General features: G+C 42.4%; 1 protein-coding gene across 3 annotated transcripts in view; it reads left to right on the top strand.

The window, feature by feature from the left end:
- The window catches only part of nsd2 (nuclear receptor binding SET domain protein 2), a 144,622-nt gene that overhangs the window by 97,667 nt on the left and 26,210 nt on the right, over window positions 1–20,745 (top strand). For 2 of the 3 annotated variants that reach the window (XM_048529511.2, XM_048529519.2), the window contains exons 14-17: window positions 3,064–3,246; window positions 4,894–5,050; window positions 13,258–13,463; window positions 18,520–18,632. In XM_048529511.2, the coding sequence (XP_048385468.1) occupies window positions 3,064–3,246; window positions 4,894–5,050; window positions 13,258–13,463; window positions 18,520–18,632 (659 nt within the window). The remainder of the gene's footprint in view (window positions 1–3,063; window positions 3,247–4,893; window positions 5,051–13,257; window positions 13,464–18,519; window positions 18,633–20,745) is intronic. The other variant, XM_048529530.2, reaches the window with a different exon arrangement.

Here is a 20,745-nt window from a genome sequence, read left to right as displayed (position 1 = left end):
AGGAAGGCAGTCTCTCTGAGCCTACTGAAGAAGGATGTCTTTTTCAAAGGAAGTATCTCTTGATGAGTTCAGCTGGTTGTTGTCATTTGTCAAGATTATTACAGAGCTCCCTCAAAGAGGTGAATACTCTATAAGTCATCTGGTTCATATGAGGAGGTCCAATTTCTTTACCAGTGGACTAGAATTTAGGAATTAGCCTGAGGGACGTTTGTAGATATTTTACAGTCTCCAGCTTAAAAAGCAAAGAAAACTCAACCTTTTTCTTTCATTAGTTGCCACCTATTTTATTGCATTTTGCAGACTGCCCGTGTCTTTTCCTTTCTGGAAATTTCAGTGTTGGATATTAGTTTCACCCACACTATTGGCCATTTTCTTGTCAGAATCCCTAAAATACCGTGGTTTTCAACAGGACGTGGATGGTTGTACTTTTTAAACGCAGCAAACTTTACTAACCAGTAGCTATGGAACCAGGAATGTGCCAGTTGATCGAGGACCATGTGATCAAACGTATATTTATCATATAAATGGTTTAAATAATGATGCAACTTTGCCTGAAGTAAAACTTACTGGCACTGAGCCTTCTCACTCTCACCCTCAACTAAATCCTCAGACATCACAGAGATTGAAATAATACAGTAAACTTTCTGGTATTTGAACTATATCATATTTTGATGGTTTAATCATGATTGCTGTTTCATAAGGTGCTGGTTAACACAAGTTTGATGTAGAGCATATTTCAGATTTTGATGTGAAGCCCTAGCAGTGAATTGCATGTGGAGTTATGTACTGAGCTACATCAAACAAGTTGTAAGGGTGAAAGCCACTAGGTCATTTTAAAAAGGCGTTTGAATTGGGTCGTAGAGTCATTGAGATATACAGCATGGAAACAGAGCCTTTGGTTCTACTCGTCCATGTTGACCAGATTCCCTAAATAAATATAGTCCCAATTGCCAACACTTGGCCCAGATCCCTCTAAACGCTTCCTATTCATATTCCCATCCCGATGACTTTTAAATGTTGTAATTGTACCAGCCTCCACCACTTCCTCTGGCAGCTCATTCCATATACGCACCATGCTCTGCATGGAAAAGTTGCCCTTTGGTTCCTTTTAAATCATTCCCCTATGACCTTAAACTTCTAGTTTTAGACTCCCATACCCGGGACAAAAGACCTTGTCTATTTTCCCTATCCATGCCCCTCATGATTTTATAAATCTCATTAAGGTCACCCCTCAGCCTCAAACGTTCCAGGGAAAATAGCCCTAGCCTATTCAGCCTGTCTGCATAGCTGAAACCCTCCAACTTTTCAATGTCATTGTAAATCTTCTCTGAACCCTTTTCAAGTTTCACAACATCCTTCCAATAGCAGAGAGACCAGAATTGCATGCAGTATCCCAAAAGTGACCTAACCAATGTCCTGTACAGCCACAACATGACCTCCCAACACACATACACAATGCTCTGACCAATAAAAGCAAGCATACCAAATGGCCGTCTACCTGGGATTCCACATTCAAGGAACTCTGAACCTGCACTCCAAGATCTCTTCGTTCAGCAGCACTCCCCAGAACATTACTATTAAGTGTATAAGTCCTGCCCTGATTTACTTTTCCAAAATGCAGAACATCACATTTATCTAAACTAAATTCCATCTGCCACTCCTTGGCCCATTGATCCAGTTAAACAAGATCCCATTGTACCCTGAAGTAACCTCCTTCATTGCCCACTACACCTCCAATTTTGGTGTCGTCTGCAGACTTATTAATCTTACCACCGATGTTTACATCCAGATCATTTGAAGAGTTACCAAGCTCATTTTTGGGGTTTGATGCATAATGACTAAATTATAATACTGCAAAACCTTACAAAGATTTGTTTTGACAAATGTATGAAAAGTAGGTAAATTAGAAACAAATTGTGCATCTTCGTTATCTTTACTTTTTGTCAAGTTTTTCTTGAGGGAAGTAGGAATAATAGCATGAAAGCCAAGTCATATTGTCTGTATAACAATGTGGACCTGGAGGAGCACAGCATCTAGGCAACATCAGAGGAGCAGGAAAGTTGATGTTAGGGGTTGGATGAACTTTCCTGCTCCTCCCGATGCTGCCTGTCCTGCTGTGTTCCTCCCGCCTCCACTTTGTTATTTCTGACTTCAACGTCGGCAGTTCTTACTGTCTTATATTGTCTGTAGATGTACAATTCTGCAAATCTGTTACAACTTAAAGCTGCATTCCCTAGAATTTTGAAACATTTGGGGAAAAATGGCCTTCATTTAAATGCAATCAAGTAGCTTTTTAAATTGAAGAAATTCTGGTATCATTTCACTATACAATTAATCAAATGCAAAAAGCAGTATTGACCTGTATTCTTTATCACAGGGTGCTGTTCAAGCTGGGTTGTTAAATGTAGTCAAGGCTGAGGTTGATATTTTAATCAGTTGGGAATTAAGAGTTCTGGGGAAAGGCAGGAAAATGGAATTCAGGGTTATCAGACCAGCCAAGATCTAATTGAACGGTGGAGCAGATTTGATGGACTGAATAGTTGACTTCTCCTGTCTTTATGGTCTTTAGCGTTCACCAGCTTCATGACCGTGAAGATTCTTCGAGTCTGTGATAAATAAATATCTAACTGAAGAATCAATTGCAAAACCAACCTGGTGAACAATCTAGTGATTGTTTTTTGTTTCAAATGTCTTCCAACTGAAACTATGAAAAACTGATTTTCTAAACATGTGCATTTATGCAAAATGTTTTCAATGTAAATCTTTTCAGCCAACTTTAAATATGAAGTATGTTTCCGTTTATCTCTTGAAATATTTGAAGGTAGAAATATTCAGTTATGTTGCTTAAAATTCTAGGGAACACAGGATTTATTGGTAACATTCAAACATACTGTTCATGGGAGTAAAGGGTTTCCGTTGGCTAAATGCCATTGTACTTTCAGGTCACATCTTTTGATCAGAATCTGTTTTAAAATGTGTTTGAATTTATTGAAAATTTGGAGAGGGAGCTTTGAGAAACTGTCCAGTTTTATTCAAAGGGTGACACTAAACCCTCTCTGTTAGCAGGGCGAATGATGCGATGTGTCCGCTGTCCTGTGGCTTATCATGGAGGGGAGACCTGTATTGCAGCAGGGTCTGTGATACTGACAGCCAACAGTATTATTTGCAGCAACCATTTTGTTCCAAAAAAGGGTTACAGTCATCACGCTCATGTCAATGTTAGCTGGTGCTTTGTGTGTTCACGAGGTTAGTTTGAGATTCATTTTCTTCATTGAAAAATTTATTATTTTAGCTACTGAACAATTCTCTTTCTTTGTCTCTCTCCACCCCCCCCCTCGCCCTCGTTCTCGCTCCCTCCCTCTCTCTCGCTCCCTCCCTCCCTCCCTTCCTCCCTCTCTCTCGCTCCCTCCCTCTCTCTCGCTCACTCCCTCCCTCCCTCCCTCCCTCCCTCTCCCTCCCTCCCTCCCTCTCGCTCTCTCGCTCCCTCTCTCTCGCTCCCTCCCTCTCGCTCGCTCGCTCACTCCCTCCCTCCCCTCCCTCCCTCTCCCTCCCTCCCTCCCTCTCCCTCCCTCCCTCTCCCTCCCTCCCTCCCTCCCTCCCCTCCCCTCGCTCCCCCCCGCCTCTCGCTCGCTCCCCTCCCCGCCTCTCGCTCGCTCCCCTCCCCGCCTCTCGCTCGCTCCCCTCCCCGCCTCTCGCTCGCTCCCCTCCCCGCCTCTCGCTCGCTCCCCTCCCCGCCTCTCGCTCGCTCCCCTCCCCGCCTCTCGCTCGCTCCCCTCCCCGCCTCTCGCTCGCTCCCCTCCCCGCCTCTCGCTCGCTCCCCTCCCCGCCTCTCGCTCGCTCCCCTCCCCGCCTCTCGCTCGCTCCCCTCCCCGCCTCTCGCTCGCTCCCCTCCCCGCCTCTCGCTCGCTCCCCTCCCCGCCTCTCGCTCCCTACCCCACTCCTGCTCGCTCCCTCCCCCTCTGTCTGCCCCCCACACTTCAACACTTTGTTATTTCACAGGGGCTAGGTATTATAAGCTTTCCTATTTATTGCACTTTACACAATGCCTTTTAAATGATGTATATTCTTTCACCTTTTTCTTGCTTTTAATGGAAATTTTCTGAAAATCATCTTAGTTTGCTTTTATTTACAGTTAGTCCTGCGCACTCGCCAATGTTAACTTCTTTTCACTTGCTTTGATGTCACTAGCTGCATGTTCTTACCAAACTTCAGTAACTAATTTACGCATTGTTTTTGTGTTGTTTCTTGATAATCTGTTTCCTGGAGTTGTGCTCCTTATTTAGCAACATACAAACCATCAAACATTTTCATTAACACATTAACTGGAATGTTGTTCCTGATAACTGGCAGACTATTGAACAGGTATCTGCTCAGTTGTGCATCCCTTGTTCAGTTCAGCTAAAGATGGTTATGAATAAGCTAAGTTGCACATGAATTGCCTCTAGGCTGTACTGGGATCTTGGCTTATTTCTATACAAGTATTACCTGACTCAGTGTCATCAGCTATATTCAGTGCTGCAGGACAAGTTTATGTATTAGTAGTTGCAAATAAAGATGAAGTCTGATTTTTTGAGACTCTTCATTTGTCTGCCTGACATTCTCCAAGCATAAAGTAATCAAAACTGAAGAGGAAGTTTCAGTTAAATATTTTCTTTCTCTTTCTAGAGAAATACCAGTTTCCTTGTGATCCTTTCGACAGTTAATCTTTATCAGTAATTTCAAATCAGTCCTCAACTAATGATGCCCATTATCAGACTCCAGCATTCACTGAACTTCTTCAAGTGTCTAAAATTTTTAATGAGATGCAATATAATTGCACCTTTATTTATTTTAAACACAGTGTGAATTTCTATAAAAATTGTTTCCATGTTAACTTTAGCTCATTTCTTGTAGGGGGGAGCCTTTTGTGCTGTGAGTCCTGCCCTGCAGCATTTCATCCAGAATGCCTCAACATTGATATGCCAGAGGGAAGTTGGTATTGCAATGATTGCAAAGCAGGCAAGAAGCCACGCTACAAAGACATTATCTGGGTCAAACTGGGCAGCTACAGGTCAGTGCAAGTAAAGAAGTCGTTTTACATTTTGCATGTTTTAAGAAATATGTTTTTCATCTTATTTTTAACATCAGTGCATTGCATGGAACAATTAATGGAACTTCCAAGCTGGAAAGAAATTTGAAATACAAAATTGTTCTGTAGTATAAGGTAAATTGGGTGCTGCGTCTTCTAGATGTATTGTGGGAGAAACTATTCTTACGAACTGTTTTGAGTTATCTGAGTCCAGAGATTTCTGACACACTGTTCAGCACGAAGAATTGCAGAGAAATGTTTTCTTTCATTGGGCCTTCACCTCGCCCCATTCCTAAACCTGGGAATGAAACTACTTACTTGAAATGGAAGACATTCAAAACATTTGCTTTGTGGTCGCCCAAACCACAGTGATGTTAGGATATTGGAGTGGCAACTTGTTACCCATTGTGGCAGCTACTGATACAAGCCAGGGAATAACAATTTTTGATAAAACATACTAGTTTAAAATAGCAATTTGTATTTATGGTTGTATTGCTAGTACAGCAGTAACAGGTAGCATTTCTCAGAGTATCATCCTGTTCCATTGCAATGGTGTCAGTGTATCTACGAGATGCACAGAAGCGTCTCATCAAGGCTCTTTTGGCGCATTTTCCAAAGCATGACCACTAACATTTATCAGGATAAGTGTACCAGACCATGTAAGTTCCTTCAAAGCCATACACCATGCTAAGCTGGAACTATATCTACATTTCTCCTGTATCTCGGGGTTAAATTTCTGGCACTGCTTCTTTGTAGAGGAAGTGAAGCAAAGATTTAACGGTCTTCTTTCCAGGATGGCAGGACTCCTGCAAAGAGAGGGTGAAGCAAAGTGGGCTAGTATTCTCTACAGTTTCAAAGAAAGAAACTATTTAATTTAAACCTACAAAATATTCAAAGGGATTGACAGGGTTACTGCAGATAAGGTGTTTCTATGATTGGGCATGACCAGTCTAGAATAAGGTGGCACAATGTAACACTGATGCCATTTAAGATGTAGATGAGAATTCTTTTTGCTCAGACAGTTGTGAATCATTGGAATTCTCTTGGGTGTGACGGTTATTGTTGGTCTAAAGGATTATGGGAATTAGGCGGTTAAACAGCATTGCAGTGTTTGATCACTCGTGATCGTATTGAATGTCAGAGTAAACTTGATTGATAGGTTAGATGGACTGCTCTTGTTCCTGTGTCTAATGTTCCTAACAGCTTTGAGAGTGTAGCTCAATCCCATGGATTGTGGTGGTTGAAAAATGCAGTTCACCACTACTTTCTCAAGGACAGCCAGGAATAGGGGAATAAATGTTGACCAAATGAGTGACACCCACATCCTGTGAATGACAAAGAAAAATTAAAGGGCCACGAGAGAAAATCTTAGTAAAACCATATGAAATTTTAAGTGAGATAACACATTGTAAAGCTGGATGAACACAGCAGGCCAAGCAGCATCAGAGGAGCAGGAAAGCTTGACGTTTCGGGTCGGGACCCTTCTTCAGAAATGGGGGAGGGGAAGGGGATTCTGGAATAAATAGGGAGACAGGGAGAGGCGGATAGAACATGGATTGAGGAGAAGCCAGGATGAGAGGACACAGACAGGTCAAAGAGGCAGGGTTAGTGAAGGTGAGTGTAGGTGGGGAGTGAGGGAGGGGATAGGTCAGTCCAGGGAGGACAAACAAGTCAGTGGGTGCGGGATGAGGTTAGTGGGTAGGGGATCGGGGTGGAGCGTGAGGTGGGAGGAATGGTTAGGGAGGCGGGGGCTAGCTGGGCTGGTTTTGGGATGCGGTTGCGGGAGGGGAGATTTTGAAGCTTGTGAAGTCCACATTGATACCCTTGGGCTGCAGGGTTTCCAAATGAAATATGAGATGCTTTTCCTGCATCTTTTGGGTGGCATCATTGTGGCAATGCAGGAGGCCCAGGATGGACATGTCATCGGAGGAGTCCGGGGGGCGGGAATTGAAATGGTTTGCGACTGGGAGCTGTAGTTGTTTGTTGCGAACTGACCATAGGTGTTCCACAAAACGGTCCCCAAGCCTCTATTTGATTAACACCTTCTACCCCAACCTTAAAAACTTCTGCTTATTCGAACTCGTCTTCACCCTCAACAACTTCTCCTCCTTTAATTCCTCCCACTTCCTACAGACAAAGCGGGTAGCCATGGGTTCCTGCATGGGCCCAAGCTATGCCTGCCTCTTTGTAGAGTACGTGGAACAATCCCTCTTCCAAAGCTACACTGGCCCTATCCCACATCTCTTCCTCCGTTACATTGATGACTGTTTTGGCGCCACCTCATGTTCCCGCGAGGAGTTCAAACAGTTCATCCACTTCACTAACACCTTCCTCCCCAACCTTAAAAAAAACCCAAATGGAGGCTTGGAGACCGCTTTGCAGAACCCCTACGCTCAGTTCGCAACAAACAACTACACCTCCCAGTCGTGAACCATTTCAATTCCTTCCCAACTCCTCGGATGACATGTCCATCCTGGGCCTCCTGCAGTGTCACAATAATGCCACCCGAAAGATGCAGGAACAGCATCTCATATCTCACTTGGGAACCCTGCAGCCCAAGGCTATCAATGTAGACTTCACTAGCTTCAAAATCCCCCCCCCCTCCCCCGACCTCATCACAAAACCAGTCCCCGCCTCCCTAACCATTCCTCCCACCTCAAACCCCACCCCCATCCCCTACCCACTAACCTCATCCTGCCTCCCCCTCCCCAGACCTGTCTGTCCTCCCTGGACTGGCCTATCCCCTCCCTAACTCCCCAACTACACTCATCTTCACTGGCTCTCACCCCGCCTGTTTGACCGGTCTGTCTCCTTTCACCCTATATTTTTCTCTATCCATCTTCTATCTGCCTCCCCCGTCTCCCTATTTATTTCAGAACCCCCTTCCCCTCCCCCATTTCTGAAGAAAGATCCCAACCTGAAAACGTCAAGCTTTCCTGCTCCTCTGATGCTGCTTGGCCTACTGAGTTCATCCAGCTTCACACCGTGTTATCTCAGATTCTCCAGCATCGGCAGTTCCTACTATTTCTGAAATTTTGAATGGATTTCTTATGAACAGCTTCCAAATCAGAGTGAATAGAAATCATCTTTTCCTGTTCATTTGTCAAAGTCCTTGATTTTTTTTAAAGTCAATTAAGTCTCTCCTTTACTGTCTCCTAGAATTAGACTTAGTATCTAAAGATTTGCCCTGGCATTATCTTACTTTGCTTTCCATCTTTAATGCCCTTGCAATAACTGGATGCTCAAAACAGTATGGTATTCCGACCTAATAGTCTCATTGTATAAACATAGAAAATCTCTTTTCACTTGCACTCTTTACCTGTTTATAAAATGAGAGAAGATTTTGCTTTTCATGGTTTTATCTACCTGGACCTCATTTATGGTATTTAGCCATCCTCCCATCAAATGTACATCAAATTCTGTGTTGAGAATGTGCCCTTCTTTCCCCCCCCCCCCCCCCCCACCCCCAAAAAAATGCCTACCTACTGTCTACAAGGCAAAAGTCAGGAGTATAATGGAATATTCTCTGTCTGCGTGAGTGCAATTCCTCCAACAGTGAAGAAGCTTGACCGTTCAAGGCAATGTAGCCTACATGATTGGCATATCATCTGCCACCTTTAACCTGAATTTTCTTTGCACCTATACACAATGGCAGTAATGTGTACCATATATAAGATGAACTGCAGTAACTCACAAGGTTCCTGTGATTTCATCTTCTAAACTACAACTTTTACAGTCTGGATGGACAAGGGCAACAGGTGCATAGGAACATGACCACCTATAAAATGTTCTTCAGTTCTTTCACCATTCCGACTTCACACAATCGCAGAATTTGTACGACATGGAAGGCTGTTTTCCCATCGTGCCTCTACTGGTTCTTCAAACGAACATCATTACCCTGGTGTCAATCTCCTGCTTTTTTTCCACTTATCCTTATTCAATGTGTCTGGCCAGCTAAACATCCAATGCTCTTTTTAATGTCTTAGCTGAATCTGTGCCTGCCACATTTCAGGGCAGTGCATTCTAAATTACTTGCTGTTTGAAAGAAGCTTTTTTCACTGATCATCCTTGCTTCATTTGCACATCACTTTAAATATATACCTTCTTGTTCTTATTCTCTTTATGAGCAGGTACAGCTTCTCACTACCTACTCTATCTAACCCGCTTATGATTTTGAAAACTTCTATCAAATCTCCTCTCAACCACCTTCTCTCCAAGGAGAACAGTCCCAACCTCCTCAATCTATCCTCATAACTGAAGTTTCTCATTCTTGGATCCGTTATTGTAAATCATTTCTGCATTGTCTCTATCTGTGCTAACATATTTGAGTCATAGAGTAACATAGCATGGAAACAGGCCTTTCAGCCCAGACTGGTTCATACTGACCATGGTGCCCACATTTGATCAACATCCCTCTCAACCCCTCCCATCCATTCACCTACCCAAATGTAACATTTAAAAAGCTATTGTACCTGCCTCAACTAATTTCTCTGGCAGCCCATTCCATGTACGCACCACTCTGCATGAAGAAGTTGCCCCACAGGTCCTTAAATCTTTTCCCTCTCTCCCAAACCTATGCCCTCTAGTTTCCAATTTCCCATCCCCAGGAGAAAGGATGTATGAATATAGCCTATCTCCGCCCTTCGTAATTTTATAATCCAATTAGTTCACTTTCCCTGGACCTCATGCAACCTAACTTTCATGACTAGCTTCTACAATGTGGCACCCATAAGTGCACAAAACACTCCAGTTGAGGTCAAATGAGTCTTGTACAATTTCAACGTGACCTCCTTGCTCTTGTATTCTGTGCCCCATGAAGAAACCTGAGGACACTGTATGCTTTATTAACTACCCTTTCCACTTGTCCTACCAGTTCAGTGATCTGTGCATCTGTGAATCTTCATACTTCTGCTCCTGCATCATCTTGATAATTGTCCCACTCTAATTTTATTTTGTTTTTCAGTGGCCTTCCTGTCATTGTACATCACCTCATACTTTTCTACATAAACTTCATCTGTCACCTATCCTCCCACTGTGCTAGCATGTCCATGCCCTTTTGGAGTTCCACACCATTCTTTGCTGTTTACGATTTTTCCAAATTTCATCTCATGAGCGACACTTTGAAATTTTCCTGCTCATCAAGGTCCAGATCATTAATATATCAGGAAAAGCAAGTGTTCCAATACCAATCCTGGAGAACTCCTCTCGAACACTCTATTGATCATTTCTTTTTGCCTATCACTCATGCTTTTGCTACTATGTTTTATATGTAGTACTTTCCTCACAATTCTGTTGTGTGGCACTGTATCAAACACCTTCTAATGCACATGTACATCAACACAGTTGCCCTCAGTGAGCCTTTCAGTTACCTCTTCTAAAAACTAGCAACTTCATCATCATCATCAGGCAGATTCTTCGCTTGCGAAGATCAGTTGGGAAGACATTCGTCAGCGATTTCGTTGGCACAACTGTTGGTGGCTGTAGAGTCCTAATTTGGACTTGCAGATCCTGGGGCAGTGCGGGCAGGGGAATGCTCCAGACAGCGGGGCTTGAGATGAGGGCTCCTTCCTGCGTTTCTGCCTGTCCTCTGCAGCTGCTCTCTTCGAACATTCGAACTGCTCCGTCGCTGTCGTAGTTTTCTTCCGCCATACGTCCCGTCAGAGGCCAGGTTTTGCCATTCTGTTGAGGTGATGCCGGCCTGAAACAGCTGTTGCTTCAGTTGGTCCTTGTAGCGCTTGCATGGGGCACCGTGGTGCAAGTTAGTGAAGCATAATCGCTCTGTTTAGAAATTCACACTTCCTCCTTACTCGCTTGCCTTTTGCTATAGGACCACTAATTCCATCACAAATAATTGTTTCTTGGAGCTGCCCCACCACCTTCCACCAATAGGAAGCATTTTACCTCTGTCTGCTTTGTCCAGCCCTCATTATTTTGTACATCTCCTGTCATCTCATCACAACTTGCTCTTCTACAAATTAAACAGTGCAGCCTTTTCACCTTTTCTGTGCAACTGACATTTCTCCTTGTTGGATCCATTTTTGGCAAATCTTTCTGAGCTAACACCTTCCCCTTTTTTTTTTGAAGTGTATCATCTGAACATGAAACCACTGTAGTGTTCTATTCAGATTTAATGTAGTTTCCTTGCTTTTGTACTCTTTCCCCTATAATAATGTCGAGAAAACTGTATGCTTTATCGGTCACTATTTCTGCTACCTGCCTATTCTTTTTATCTCCCTTCCTAAAGTACTTTACACTGCATACTGAACCTCCTATTGTCTCAGCTAACCCCTGGCCTAACTTGCTAACCATATGAATGTGTGAGAAAGAAGCTAAAATTGACCATTTTGATCTTTGAGCCAATTCTGTCATTCATTTGGATCATGACGAATCTGATTTGTGGCTTAAATTCCACTTTGCTACTTTTCCTTGAGACTCTGTGACCTCTTTGTTAATCAAGAATATCTCAGTCGTTCTCCTATTCTGTACTTTAATTGTGTTGCCTAGTTCTAGATCCTTCTCTCATGGGAAACACCCTTGCAGCATTCACCTTGACAGGCTCACTCTGTACTTCAGTGTTTCAGTAAGGTCATTTCTCATTCTCCTAAACTCCAGTTACAGACCTAACTGACTTGACCTTTCTTCATAAGAGACCCCCTCCTCTCTCTCTCTCTCTCTCTCTCCCCCCCCCCCCCCACCGCTTTGCCAGGAATCAAATGAGTGAACCTTCTCTCAGCTGCAAATATAATTGTATATTTCCTTCCAAAACTAGACTAGCACTCCAGATGTGGTCCCATCATTACCCCTGTAACTCTAACAAAACATTCCTGCATTTATGTGTTGTTTGCCTTGCCATAAATGCAATTGTGATTCATCACCCTGGATACCCAGACTTCTGTCTACCACAGAGTTCTACAATCTCTCCTTAATTCAATAGTCTGTTGTTTTTTTTTAATTCTTCCAGCCAAAGTAGAAAAGTTCACATTTTCCCAAATTATACTCCCCTGAATTTTTACCTACCCACTGAATCTAACCATATCCCTTTGAAGACAATTTATGCCACTTTCACAAATCCTACCAATCTTGGTGTCATTAACAAACTATTAATAGGTTCAGTCCCAACATCCAAGTAATTAATTGGAATCATAGCTTTGTGTCAAGGTTTTGAAATATCCCAGCGAATCATTTCTGAAAATAGCATTTGCAGCTTTTTGTCGATTAATCAAATGTTTGTTCAGAAATCTTATTTTCTGCTAATTATAGAAGAGGTAATTGGAGCATTAGTTGTTTTGTAGCTTCCCTTGAATGGCTCAAAAATAAATCATCTGGGACTTGTGATTTGTGTGTTGGTGTTTGTGATTTGTGTTTTTTTTTTAAATTGTTTAGCTTCTTTGATGCTATTACTCTTTGGTCATCTCCATTAACTTTTCTTTAATGGTCTTATGACAGTAACCAACACCAATGTGAAAACTGGGGTAAAAGAACTTAAATAGCTTTTTTCCCCCTCATATTTTTTGTCGGCTTTCCTCCAGCTCATTGCAGCCTATTTCTGGTTTTGTCTCATCTTGTTAGACTTTCTCATTTATTTTGCAGCTTTGCTCTGTCTTTGTAATATTAATTTGTGTTCCTTATGTTCTGCTTTGCAAGTACTGAGTGATTACTTGATAGACTTAGCAGGATATTCTCAATACAAAAACGTACTATTTTGTTTCAGTGCTTAAGTATTCTCCTTCACTCTTGCACAATGATGCCGAAGATGGTTTCATTCCCATTCACGTGCATTTCCTTCGTTCGTTCAAATGAAGAATAAAGTGATGCCTCTCCCAAGTTATTCTTGGATAATCTAAGACTCAATGATTCCTTTGTTATTACTCTTGTCAGTTTTCACCCAGGTATATTTAATAGCTTTCTTTTCCCTTTTTGATGTATCCAAAATACAAAGATGAAGTTAATTTTCTCCTTTTCCAGGGCTACCCTTCTCTATTTGATTAAACCTACTCACTGAATTTAGCCTGTCAGCTGTGTTTTCGTTTATGTTCCTTAGAGTATAATTCACAGTGATTAATCATTTTCAGAGAATAGGATTGAATATTTACAGTATAATTTGGGATCTATTTTCATGTTACTTCCATATTTCATGACACTGAAATTACTTGTTGCAATAATCTGGTTTTATTTTCGTTCGAACACAGGTGGTGGCCTGCAGAGATTTGTCACCCAAGAAACATTCCGACAAATATTCAAAATATGAAGCATGAGATTGGCGAGTTTCCAGTTCACTTCTTTGGATCAAATGACTACTTTTGGACCCATCAGGCACGCGTATTTCCTTATATGGAAGGTGATAGGGGAAGCAAAGACAATAAAATCAAAAGCCTCAGCAAAGCTTTTAGAAAAGGTACTACTGTAAAAGTGAAATATTTGTATTGTGGCATTTGAATTCCTGGAGCCTGTATAAGATGGATTTCTGGAGCAGTATATTCAGCAACCAGCGAGGAATTTTAGTGGTTTTTGATTTTAATGTTATGCCATGAGAAAGGGCTGATTGGTAATCTTGCTGTAAAAGAGCCTCTGGAAAATAGTAACCATGGTATGATAGAAGTTCACAATAAGTTTTTGATTGCAATTTTGTTCATGATGAAACTAAGGTTTTAAATCTGAAGAAAGGAGATTGTGAGGTTTGAGGGGCAAGTTGACACTGATGAATTGAGAACATACACACAAAGATTTGCTGGTGGACAGGCAGTGACTAATAATGAAAGAAGTGTACAACAAATATATATTTTCTTCGAAGGCTCAAAATCTCAAAGGGAATCGACCATGGTTAACAAAAACAAACTTTGATATTGCATTAGAGCAAAGGAAGAGGCTTTAAGAATTACAGAAAATGTTCCACCTGAGGATTAGGAGTAATTTAGAAACCAGTAAAATAACTTGGAGAAGTAAAAAATACAAACAAGCAAAAAACATAAAGGTGGACTATAAAAGCTTCTTAGGTATGTGCCAAAGCCCACTGGGATGAAAATGGGCCTGTTATCAGGTGAGGACAGCAGTGGAGATGGGGAGATGGTAGATAACCTAATCAGTTACTTGTCAACTGTCTTCACACAAGAAGATACAGAAAAAAACTCTGCAACATACTAGGCAACCAAGGGGCTTGTGAAACTGAAGAACTCAAATAAATCAGCATTAGTAAAGAAGTTGTACCTGAAATGTTAACTGGATTGAAGATTAATAACTACCCTGGACCAGACGAATTTCATCCCAGAATGTTGAAAAGATAACTCAAATGTTCGTTGATGCATTGATGGTTATCTTTCAAAATTCAGAATTCGAAAGATTTTAGATAGGCCACCTCTTTTGTGTGAATTCTGCAGACTATTTTTAAGGAAGAGGCAGAATTGAGAACAAAGAAAGGTTAGGATCATTTCCAGTATCTGTGTTGATGCCAGGTGGTCCATCCAGTTTTATTCCCCTTTTTCCCCCCTTTGTAACTATTGGTCCAATTGAATGGCTTGCAAAGCCATTTCAGTGGGCAGTTGAGTGTCAACCACCTTGCAATGGGTCGAGCATTTGGATCAAATGGCTACTTTTGGTAGACGAGCTAAAGATGGCAGTTTCCTTCCCTCAAGGACATAAATGAACCAGATGGGCCTTTTAAACAATTGACAATGGTTTCATGGTCATTATTAAACTTTAATTTCCAGATTTTTTTTATGGATTTCAAATTCCACTGGCATGATGGGATCTGAACCCAGGTCCTCAGAATATTACCTGGGCCTCTGGATTTCTAGTCCAGTGAAAAAGGAACAAGGCCTTTGCTTCCCTTCTATTGTATACTGCAAGAATCTGTATAAACGACTTGAATTTGTGGACTGTATATGCGCATGTTGTATTTCCTAATTTGTTGATGAACAGACATTCCCATGCAATTTACGAGAAAAATGCAAGAAATCTTGAAGTTTTTTTTATTCGTTCACGAGGTGAGGGTATTGCTGGCTAGGCAGTATTTATTGTCCATCTCTGATTGCGTAGAGGGCAGTTCAGGATCAACCACATTGCTGTGGGTCTGGAGTCACATGTCACCCAGACCAGGTAAGGGTGGTAGTTTCTTTCCCTAAAGGACATTAGTGAACCAGGTGGGTTTTTCCTGACAGTCAACAGTGGATTCATGGTCATCATTAGACTCTTACAGAATTTTTTAATAGAATCCCTACAGTGTGGTAACAGGCCCTTCAGCCCAACGAGCCCACACTGACCCTCGGAGTATCCCGCCCAGACTCATCCCCCTATAACCCTAATCAACACACCCTTAAACGCTATGGGCAATTTAGCATGGCCAATCCAACTATCCTACACATGGCTGGACTGCGGGAGGAAACCCGTGCAGACACAGGGAGACTTGCAAACTTCACACAGACAGTTGCCCGAGGCTGGAATCGAACCTTGGTCCTTGGTGCTGTGAGACAATAGTGCTAACCACTGAGCCATTGCGCCGCCCTAATTCCAGATATTTATTGAATTCAAATTCAACCATTTGCTGTGGCAGGATTCAAACCCAGGTCCCCAGAAAATCATCTATGTTCTCTGGTTTAACAGCCCAGCAATAATACTACTAGACTATTGTCTCCCCTTTGCTTCAGTAGAGTTGACATGGAGAAGATAGTTTCACTGGTAGAAGAAAGTCATACCTGACCTCTCAACCTTAGAGCAAAGAACTGAGATGAGGAGGAATTTCTTCAGTTAGAGGGTGGTGAATCTATGGAACACATTGCCACAGAAAGCTGTGGAGACCATGTTATTGAGTGTATTTAAGTCAGAGATAGGTTCTTGATGAGTAAGGGGATCAAGGGATAGAGGGAGAAGGCAGGAGAAGGGGTTGTGAAACATATCAGCTATGATTGAATGATGGAGCAAACTCAGTGGCCTAGTTTGCGGCACAGTGGCACAGTGCTTACTGCCGCATCACAGCACCAGGGACCCAGGTTCGATTCTAGTCTCAGGTGACTGTCTGTTTGGATTTTGCATATTCTCCCCGTGTTTGCATGGGTTTCCTCTGGATGTTCCGGTTTCCTCCCACAATCCAAAGATGTGTAGTGGGTTGGCCATGCTAAATTGCCTGTAGCATTCAGGGATGTGTAGATTAGGGAGGGTTATATTGGGATGGGTCTGACTGGAATGCTCTAAGGCTCAGTGTGGACTTGTTGGGCTGAAGGGCCTGTTTCCACACTGTAGGAATTCTACAAAAAGCTTAATTCTGCTCCTATATCTTACAGTTTTACGATGAACCAACTGGAATATGAAGATGAAATGGTGAATCGGTACAAAAGAGAGCAGGCTGTAAATTCTTCAACAGTTAGAAGTTGGGAAATTTGGGTGTTCAGAGGGTGGGTCCTGGGTGTCCTTTTTCACGGGAACCCTAAAAGGTAGCATCCTGGTACAGCCAGAAGTTACAAAGCCAAATGGTGTATGTTAGCCTTCGTTGTAAAGAGATTCGAGTACAAAGGTAAAGATACCTTGCTGCAGGTATGGAGCTGTGGTGAGACTTCAGCTGAAATACTGTGAACAGTTTTGGTGAGCGATACTCTTGCCGTAGGAAGCTTGCAACGGAGATTGACCAGATTGATCCCTAGAGGGCTGGCTTGTTTAACAAGGCGAAGTTGAGCAGATTGCTTCCGTATTCTCCAGAGTTTTGAAGAATGAGAGGTGACTTTAATGAAGCTTATAAGATTCTTGTTTGATGTTAGTCAGATGTTTCCCCTGACTGAGTCTAAACTCTGGGAATAACATCTTTGGATAAGGCATAAAGATGGGTTGAAATTTCTTCTAGCCTTCCAGAATGAACAAGTTCACATTTTCCTATATTATACACCATTTGTCAACCATTTCCCCAATTATTTAACCTATCAAAATATGTCTATGTAAAACTGTTTGTATCCCTCTCACAACTTGCCTGTCTACTTATTTCTGTGTCATCTGTAAGTTTGATGTATTCACTTTTTTCCTCCAAGTCATTAGTGTATGTTTTAAACAGTTGTGGTCCAGCACTGATCCCTGTGGAACCCTACTGGTCTTGGGTCTCCATCCGGAAAAAGAATCCCTTATCTCCACTCCTGTTAGCTAATCCGTGCCAATGTACTGTGTCCAACACAGTGGACTCTTACCTTAGACTTAACCTTTTGAGGTACCTTATTCAATGCCTTCTGGTAGTCCAAAAACAACACGTCTGCTGGTTCCCCTCTATTTACTCTGTTTGACATTTCCTCTTAAAAAGTCTAAGTCAAACAAGCTCAATTTCCCTTTTGTAAAACCGTGTTGACGCTGCTTGATTAGTTTGATTTTTCAAATGTGCTGGTATTACTTCCTTAATTATTAATCCTGTTACATTTCCAAGTAGGTCCACGCTTTCTGTTCACCTGAATATAAACAGTTAAATTGGGCAGCTTTTGCATGCCTTGATTAACTTTTGAGACAATTCCTGAAATATCAGGACTTGATTTCCAGTGCTCCAGCCCACTGAGATGTGACAAAGCCTCTTCAAACCATATGCTACGTGTGGAATGTCTCTGGGCACGTCCAATACAACTACCTGGTATCTTTACTACTTGTAAAGATATTGAACTTTATTGGAATGGGCATCCACTGTGTTAAATCAGTGTTCCTTTTCATTACATAAGTAACCTGGGTGACTTAAATAGGTAAATCTTAACTGGAAGAATATACTCAGATGTGATTGTTCTTACTGAGTCTAGATTGTTGCAGTGGTCATGTAAACAAATGTCTTTGATTATTGAAATGCCTGTATTTTGTTAGACTGTTTGTGTAAAAGAGGGTTCTATAAACTGACACTGTGATAGAGATTGCAAGGGACTGGACTGAAAATAGAAGGTGCTTGAAGCACTCTGGTTAGACACCATCAATAGGGTCATTCTACGGTTAATGTAAAGGATGGGATGTTGTAACTTTTTGCTTCAAAGAAACTGTGAACTCTTCCACAACCTTTACATCATATGTCAATGAACCGCCTTTTTGTGCCAATTCGCAGTGGAATTGTTTGACCATCAGCACTGATTGATGTATCTGTCTTAACTAAAGACTATTATGAAAACACAGGCAAAAGTTCTGTACACCCAACTGTAGAAGTGCTCTGGGTTCTAAAAGCCAGTGCAATACCACAAGTGATTTTCACAACAGCTTTCTTCACAATCATCTATGAAAAAGACTTCATGCACTGCTTATTTAATGTTAAATCCCTCTGGTGAGCCCAGGGATTCATACCAGTTTGAAAGAGTAATCTACTTTTCACAACACAAGATTAAAAATGCAAAGGAACACCTAAACTAACAATTGTCAATTTGTTGTTTTAATGTAAGTCTATTATTTGACCAAAACAGATATTCATTTTGCAACTGCATCTTCTGATATACGGTCTATGTTTATCATAATCACTTCAGCTTTAGATGAGGCGGCAGAACGCTTTCAGGATCTCAAGGCTGAGCGGGAGACGAGAGAAGCTCAGGAGAACGAGCGTAATGGTAGAAAGCCTCCGCCATATAAACACATAAAGGTAGGTGTGAATTCGAACCTGTTTCAGTATTCTTGCTCTCTGCCTTCTACAAGAATGTTTGTACTAAAGTATAATTCCATGTATGTGCATTTATCAACACAAACATATTTCAGCCACTTAAAACTTATTTCGTGCTTGACAAACCTGTTAGAATTCTTTGATTGAAGAGGTAGCAAGTAGGTTAGACCAGGGAAACCCAGTTATCTATCTAGACTTCCAAAAGGCCTTTGATAAGGTGCCTCACGGGAGGTTGCTGAGGAAGGTGAGGGCACATGGTATTCGAGGTGAGCTACAGGCATGGATTGAGGATTGGCTGTCCGACAGAAGGCAGAGAGTTGGGATAAAAAGCTCTTTTTCGGAATGGCACCCAGTGAAAAGTGGTGTCCGGCAGGGTTCAGTGTTGGGGCAGCAGCTGTTCACTTTGTATATAAAATGATCGGGATGAAGGGACTGGGGGCATTCAGGCGAAGTTTGCCGATGATGCGAGGTTAGGTGGACAAGCAGGTGGTACTGAGAAGGTGGGAAGGCTGCAGAAAGATTTAGACAGTTTAGGAGATTGGTTCAGGAAATGGTTGATGCAAGACCTCGCATTTGCTCACGTTGAATTTCACTTTGGAAAAAAGAATACAAGCATGGACTATTTTCGAAACAGTGAAAAAATTCATAAAGCTGAAGTACAAAGGGATCTGGGAGTGCTAGTCCAGGAATCTCTAAAAGTTAACTTGCAGGTTGAGTCCATGATTAAGAAAGTGAATGTAATGTTGTCACTTAGCTCAAGGGGGTTGGAATATAAAAGTAGCGATGTACTTCTGAGACTTTATAAAGCTCTAGTTTGGCCCCATTTAGAATACTGTGTCTGATTTTGGGCCCCACACCTCAGGAAGGACATACTGGCACTGGAGTGTGTCCAGCGGAGATTCACACAGATGATCCCTGGAGTGGTAGGCCTAACGTACGATGAATGGCTGAGGATCCTGGGATTGTATTCATTAGAGTTTAGAAGGTTGAGGCAAGATCTAATAGAAACTTACAAGATAATGCATGGCTTAGAAAGTGTGGACACCGGGAAGTTGTTTCCGTTAGTGCTGGAGGTTGTAGGCACCAAGGAGGCAATGGGCCTTCTTTCTGATCAAGTTTATCATGCCAAGATTGCTCAAGAAGCACTGAAAATACTTCTTCAGAAATGGGGTGTAACTTTACAAGTATTGACCAGCTTTAAACTGTAGAGTTAGAGCTTTTGATGGTGACAGGGCCAGAATTTGTTAGTCATGACCAGTGGTGTTCGATTGGGATCAGTGCTGGGACCTCTGTTTGTAACATTAGGTACATAATTTGGAGAATTCCCCAGTCCCCGACACCTCATTTTCACCATGGACGTCCAGTCCCTATACACCTGCATTCCCCATGCAGATGGCGTAAAGGCCCTCCGTTTCTTCCTGTCCCGCAGACCCAACCAGCTCCCTCCACTGACACCCTCATCCGCATAGCCGAACTCGTCCTCACCCTCAAAAGCTTCTCTTTCGATTCCTCCCATTTCCCAGACAAGGGGGGTGGTAGGCCTAACGTACGATGAATGGCTGAGGATCCTGGGATTGTATTCGTTAGAGTTTAGAAGGTTGAGGCGAGATCTAATAGAAACTTACAAGATAATGCATGGCTTAGAAAGTGTGGACACGGGGAAGTTGTTTCCGTTAGGTGGGGAGACTAGGACCCGTGGGCACAGACAAAGGGGGTGGCCATGGGCACCCGCATGGGCCTAAGCTGTGCTTGCCTCTTTGTTGGTTATGTGGAACAGTCCGTCTTTTGCACCTACAGTGGCCCTAAACACCACCTCTTCCTCTATTACGTTGATGACTGTATCGGCGCCGCCTCTTGCTCCCAAGAGGAGCTCGAACAGTTCACCCACTTCACCAACACCTTCCATCCCAATCTCAAGTTGACCTGGACCATCTCCAACACATCCCTCATCTTCCTGGATCACTCTGTCTCCATCTCAGGCAACCACCTAGAAACCGATGTCCATTTAAAGCCCACCGACTCCCACAGCTGCCTGGAATACACCACCTCCCACCTACCTTCCTGCAAAAATTCCATCCCCTATTCCCAATTCTTT

Source organism: Stegostoma tigrinum, chromosome 1 (genome assembly GCF_030684315.1).
Source record: "Stegostoma tigrinum isolate sSteTig4 chromosome 1, sSteTig4.hap1, whole genome shotgun sequence".
Classification (NCBI taxonomy): domain Eukaryota; kingdom Metazoa; phylum Chordata; class Chondrichthyes; order Orectolobiformes; family Stegostomatidae; genus Stegostoma; species Stegostoma tigrinum.
This window is presented reverse-complemented; position numbering and strand designations above follow the sequence as displayed.